The sequence below is a fragment of the Eurypyga helias genome, unplaced genomic scaffold (genome assembly GCF_000690775.1).
Source record: "Eurypyga helias isolate BGI_N326 unplaced genomic scaffold, ASM69077v1 scaffold14551, whole genome shotgun sequence".
Lineage (NCBI taxonomy): Eukaryota > Metazoa > Chordata > Aves > Eurypygiformes > Eurypygidae > Eurypyga > Eurypyga helias.
In genome coordinates this window covers 1-6,608 of record NW_010231571.1, presented here as the reverse complement: position 1 = coordinate 6,608, position 6,608 = coordinate 1, and the positions used below count along the sequence as shown (strand labels likewise).

The window sequence follows — 6,608 nt, the reverse complement described above, 5'->3', positions numbered from 1 at the left end:
CAAATGGATGTGGAGGCCTTAACTGTGACTTTCTGCCCTTTCCTGTGCTTTCAGCCAAACCACGACCTATCAGAAGTGGGTTCACAGCCCTTCTTGCCTCAAAGTGTGGCTCAGAAACCACAACAGAGCAGAATCAGGTGGTGGGTGCTGTGGTTAGTGGAGCTATGCAAAGGCAAAACCAGTTTCCAAAAAGCGTCTTCCAGAGACAGAAAACTTCGGGAGCAGGAAGAAATGGAGTGCCCAGCACAGCAGGTGGGAACAGAGGCAAGGTGGTATCGCTGGGCCCTTGCTCGTTCCCAAAGGATGCCACTGACAGGGCGGTGCATGGCGTTCATCCCGGCATCCCTGGCGTAAGCACTGTGCTGTGCCGAGCCTGTGCAGGATAGCAACTCTGCAGGCTGTGCTAACCTACCAGGAACCCCAAATGGCTGAAAACTCAAGTCAGCCAAAGGGCTTTTTCTGGCCTACACAGAGGAGAAATCTCTACTAGTGTTGTGCTGTCAGGGAGATCCTTTTTGTACTAGTGAAGGGTCATGGTGCTGCTTACTCCTTCCAGCCTTCTACTTATGGCCCGCTGGACTAGCAGGACAGCCTGGGGCAACGGCACCACGTCAGCAAACCTGGCTTTACTGATCTAGCTGGAGAAAGGGCTAGGCAGGGAGGGTGCTAAAAATCTCTCCAAACAGAATTAATCTTCTGCCTGCATCTGCTTTGGAACCACAAAGCATTTCCAAGCTGGAGAAAAATCCAAACACCTCATGTAGAAGCACCTTTCCCTTGGAATTTTATTATCACCGTCATCATTTTTAAGAATATTGTTTGTATCGAAACACTGCCAGCATTCTCTATACAATGGAAAATGACACAGTCATCATGTATCATGTAAAAGAGCAAAACCAGAGCAAGACAGGAACATTTCATATCAGGATTCAATCTGGAGTACAAACAGAATCTGATGCACAACTTAAAAGCCACACACCAGATAAAGAGATCATCTGGAAAATAACAGCTTCTCTCTTAATTTGGAAAAAAGGAGGAAAAGTCAGGGAATGTCAATGTTAAAGCCAAAAATTCCATTTTTAACTTGTATTTGATCGATGGCAGCCTGATTCTTAACTCGACTGCAGCAGCAGCAACACCCTCATGGTTCTACAAAGAGATTTGCACTTGCATGAAATAAGAATCAGGCTTCTATGCTCAGAGGACTCTGATTGACCTCAACAGGCTTTGGACCAGAGCCACAGTTGGAATTTCAGCTTGCAGACTAAGGCTTCTTAACTGCAGGCCAAATTAGCGCAAAATGAGGCTTTGCAACTGGCACTCTGCCCTTAACTTTGGATATTCCAGTTCTGGTTGCTTTACACCACAACTTCATTGCAGGTTTAACATAGTTCTGTTTGTGAGATTCTCTCTCTATTTTTTTTTTTTAAATACTGTGCTACAAAGAATGTTTTTGTATTCTGTGTCTTAGAAAGTCCCTATATTACATGTTTTCAAAATTGCCTAGATATATGTTTATATCATGATTATAACTACTCAGAAAGACCCGCTACAGTCTGTTGTGAGCAGCCAAGGGAAAAAAAGTGTATTTAGTCCTGAAAAAGTCAAGAAAAGTGGCGGTGTTCATTTATAGTGTAGCTCAATGACTGTGTTTATACAGCTATACTTACTATTTAAAAAGCTACTTGTAAAGTTATTATTCATGTGCTGTAGCTGATTTTCAAGCATTAGTAACTTGGCTGTCTAGACAAGTTTTAATTGTCATATCAAAGGCCGAATATGTTCTCAAACAAGTGCAAAAACAGTCTCCCCTGGAAAAAGGCTGGTTCTCTTTCTGAACTAAGAGACTGCCAAATTTTAACTTTTTCTCAGGTTGTAAAAGCACAGTTAAACCTACCAATTAAGTTTTTTAAAATGGATCAACTTTTAACTCAAACCTATCCTGTGCAGCAAAGTTAGTAAGCCCTGAAAAACAGTTTCTAGTGAATATGCAAAGAGTTCCCCCCACCCCCACCAACTACCATGCCATTTTCCCAGGGCCTAGAGGGCTCCATTAAAATGCAACTACATGTTCAATAGGAAACATGATTTTTCAAGAATGATACGTAAAGTTTACCCAAAGAACCTAAGACATTTGGTACATTCAAAATGTTTACACTTTGCTGTTCTTAACCATCAGTAAGATTGCTCATTTTTACTAATAATACATACAATGAGTAGAAATAAATAAACTACAGATAAGCTTTAAAAACTGTATTAACAATACATTGTGCAAAAACTTGTAACGAACTACATTCTATGCAAATACCCTGACTAAAACATACACGCTGTGTCCTCACACCCTCATTCAGTTTTTGCACAGTCCTTTGGCCAAATCAGCGGCTGGGAGCAATCAGCAAAATTCCACTACAAGCCATGGAGGTAATGCTGATTTACACCAGCAGAAGAGCCAGCCCCCAGGCACGTGCAAAAATCCCATAGAAACCAGTGGGAATTGTGCTTGACTAAGGACTACACAGTTTGATTGTACCCCATTAAAGTGAGTGGGAGCTTTGCCATTGATTTCCGCGGAACCAGGCTCAGGCCCCCGGTAAGGACGTCAGCACATGGCCCTGTGTTGCGCTACACTACTCCACTTCAGTGCAGAAAGAATGCTTGCAGAAGAAAAGCTTTTTTTTTTTATCGTCACTGCTGTTCAGTAACTGGTTTTAGTGCTGCGTTTCAGAAACTGCCTTTCTGTGAGATCTGAAACAAGACTGCAAGTCTTTCGGAATCCATTCCAATTTGATTATCCAGCAGAGGTGGGCTATTTTGATCCAAGAAAAATGGCTCAATGTCTTATTAACCAAGAGTGTTCTTCATCAGGATAAACAACAGCCTGGTTCATCGGCACAGAAGTGAAGAACTGCATGCGGAAAAGGAATGGGGCAGCCTTCCTACCATAGCTGTGTCCAGAGCTGGCTGTCACCTTTCCAAACGGGCGATGGCACCTGAGCCAGTTTGGAATCTGCAGTCCTAACAAGGTCAGCCAAGTTTTGTAAGCTGAAGATCTCCGTTTATCTTTATCGTGTTGATTGCTGACAGTGTTTCAATACGATGGTAAAAATCAAAGAGCTGATGTCCATCCACAAATATTCTAAAACGGGGATGCTCGCAAAGTATCTCAACCTGTAAAAAGAAAACGATGAAGCATGTTGTTCACGGTGCAACTGGGAAGGTATTTCACAGAACACAAAGAGCACCCCCTTAGCTTTTAAGTAGTGTTGGCGTGGTTACACGTTTTGCGACTTACGTGCCACGTAACAGCCAGGGTTGAGCCCAGTTTGCCCCCATGACACCAGTTACGCGATGATGCATCTGCTCTTCCTTCATGGGGACGTTAATCCAATCTCACACCGTTGTGGCGGGAAGGACTCTGGAACCCAATCCCACTGGCATCAGGGAGGTTTCGCCTCTTGGGATAATGCCAGAAACAGACTCAAACTGCTAATTACAGGGGGAAGAAATTCTCTCTCCAACGTAAATCTTGCATTCCTTGCTACAGATTTTTTCCCCCTGCAGAACGAGGGGGCAGTTCCCTCTGCAATGCTTTCCACGTTTCCGTTAATTTACTGGAAGGGAGCAAACGTAAGACGAAGGATAGGTTTGCCGTCCCCTCCCACACGTACTCACAGAGCTGCCGCAGACTAAAAAGCCTTGGCTATCGTGGTTGCAGACAGCCCAGAATTCCCCACTGAACTCTACTCCTTACTGGGCTGAGACGAGGGAAATGCGGTGCAGGGATGGCTGGAGTTCAGCTAGACAGTTCGCATGAGGCACCAACAGGATCAGGGAGGGACACAGCTCATCCCTCCTAGAGCCCTGCAGAAATGCTCTGGAAAAGCAAGAAAGCCTGGAGCTAAACAGGCTTGGACAAGTCAGGAGATTCCTGATGTTCGGGATGGGATGCGAGGGTGCCCTGTAGTTAAGCTTCGCTGGAGCTGCCCCAGTAGGAAGCAGGGTATGAGGGCACAGAACGCACGCTTCTTCTACAGGCCTTCTGAGACCTCCAGGTCCAGACAGGCCAAGAAGAAAAATCTGCAGGGAAGTCACACATAAATCCTGTGTCATTTCGAGATGCTGGTAGTCTGAAGTACTACTTCCAGGCACTTGACTCTGCTGCTATTCCAGCGTATAAAAATGGGAACGGGGCCAACGATAAACTGAGCGAGCCAAAGCCAGGCTGACTGAAGGCACGTCGCCGTGGGAGAAGTGGCAGCAGGCAGTTCAGGAGAGCTCCTGGAGACCTGGTAGCGCACCAGGCAAGAGGGAAGCGGCCATGCTGCCACGTAGCTCCAGCGTCACTGCGGCAGGCGTGTCCAGGCTTAGGCCTCATCAGGAAAAAGGTATGGTTAGCCTCAACACTGCCCTACCATCCATTTTGTTCAGATCACTCTGGGCCACGCCAGACCAATAATTCAACTGGATCCCAAGTAACTGGCAAGAACACTTAATAGTCTAATTTATTCACCAGGAGGGAGACCATCAGAGGTACAGAGTCAATAGGGAGCCTAAATTCCATTTGTGCGTTTGAGGGAAAAAAAAAGAGGGGAAAAATAAAAAAAAATAAAAGAACAACTCCCTTTGTACAGTATCTCACGACAAATATGCAATGCCGATGTCCTCTAACATCAACTGTCATTGGTGGGGCACCCACAGAACATGCTCTGAGTAATTTGTCTGGCTTGTCTGAGGGCCCAGGCACCACCCGCTGCAGCCGGCAGCCTAACCCTCTCAGCCAGAGCAGGACCAAGCCTCCAAACCCTTTCAAGTGCATTTCCCACATGCACCCAAGGGTGTTTCCCTCTCGGATGGGAGAGTTTGTAGAAGCAAGTAGAGCGCAACCGATCTGCAGCAAAACCAGCCATAAACCCCCTCTCAAAGCCCAGCATCTGGGGAGACGGTGAGCTTTTGGGGCTGGGGGAGATTATCTTGGGGGCAAGAAGGATTAAGAGAGTTTGGCAGCTGGTCAGAGCACTGGCATTTAGCAGAGGGGCCAGTGAGGTTTGAAAAGAGGGGCAGGGAGGGGGGAGGCTTTTCTGGGTCAGCCGCATGGAGAAAGCGGGCGGCCTTTTCTTCCTCAGCTCGAAGCTGCGGAGAGAGAAGCAGCCCTCCCCAGCTGCATACTTTGTTAGTCCTGATCTGCAAAGACATCTTCACATACCCATGAACACTACAGATGGGAATCTGCTTCTAGGTCAACCCAGTCCATCCCGTGCACCACAGCTTTTCCACGTACACCATTTTCAAGCGACTACAGACCTAAATTTGACAGGAGATTTAATCCCAGGGTTCAGAAGAGAATATCACTATCGCTTAGCTGGTTAATCTGCTAACACGAAGGGCTACGGTCAACCTCAGCGTAACATCCCTGGAGACAAAGGATGAACAAGATCCTTATTAGCTGCACTAAACTGCAAACACTCTGTCCATTAAAAAACCCATCAAAACATACAGCAGGCCCACAGAGTATTTACATTCTCTGGTAATAACTTGTAACGCACTAATAACATAGAGGTACACTTTAATTTATAGCTATAAAACTAAGCTCAGGAAGTGCACTTCATCACACAGTATTACAACATCCAGCATGTCACAGCACCCCGGTGAGGTGTTCCTAGCCTCATCCGAACTTCCTGCACTTGGCACGCAGCAGCGGGATCTCGCTACAACTGCCCCATCGACAGCAACAAGCCGGCGACCAGCGTCTCAACCGGAGAAATGTGGGCTACACCGTGATTTCACGACGGGTTCTGCTGCAGCCCTGATCGCGTTGCGCTTTATCAGATACGGCGCGTGCTGCTGTCAACCTGGTACTCACCCTAAAAGGCTGGTCCGGTATAAACGGAAAGTAAGGAATAGACGATTGCTCTTCCCCCCATTCTCCAGCTACACAAGAGTTTCGGACAAACTGTTTGTCTGTAAACACAGCTTTCAGTTCAATAGCTACATCTGCAGGAGGATCTTCTGACTCCCCGCATGTCAGGCTGATGCCAAAGCTGCAACACAAACAGAACGGCTCTCAGTCAGCCAGAAACAGCCAAATAAGCCCCAAATGCCACCAGTCTTGTTTCTCGGCTTATTAAAGCCATCAGTGGTAGAGCTGCATGGGGGAAGGGCGCGACAGCTCAGTTGGTTGCGGGAACGCACCAAAATCTCAGCAGAGACGAGCAGAGATACGTAATTCTGCGTGTGCACGGCGCGCGTACACGCGTGTATATATATACGCTCTACACGCTCCTCGACTCCCAAGTGAAGTGTTGGGAAACAGGATCCCTGGAAGAAATGCCCCCTCTATGGGTCCAGAGGCGAGCAGAGATACGTAATTCTGCGTGTGCACGGCGCGCGTACACGCGTGTATATATATACGCTCTACACGCTCCTCGACTCCCAAGTGAAGTGTTGGGAAACAGGATCCCTGGAAGAAATGCCCCCTCTATGGGTCAAAGGAGAAATCAGCACGCTATATTTAAAATGATCAAAATAAGCCCTTTCCAGAAAGGAGGGATCCGTCTGCGTGTGTGTTCCCGTGCGTGTGGCCTGGCCCCCTCGCCCCCTTCCCCGGGCCC

At 47.1% G+C, this 6,608-nt stretch overlaps 1 protein-coding gene across 1 annotated transcript; it reads right to left on the bottom strand.

Moving 5' to 3' along the window:
• Positions 1 to 1,219: 1,219 nt before the first annotated feature.
• LGALSL (lectin, galactoside-binding-like) lies at positions 1,220 to 6,038 on the bottom strand (the record flags this gene model as incomplete). The annotated part of the gene is made up of 2 exons (XM_010161124.1): positions 1,220 to 3,168; positions 5,861 to 6,038. Coding segments are annotated over 2 exons (322 nt in total), but the record flags the coding sequence as incomplete, so codon positions are not given.
• Between the last annotated feature and the right edge of the window lie 570 nt (positions 6,039 to 6,608).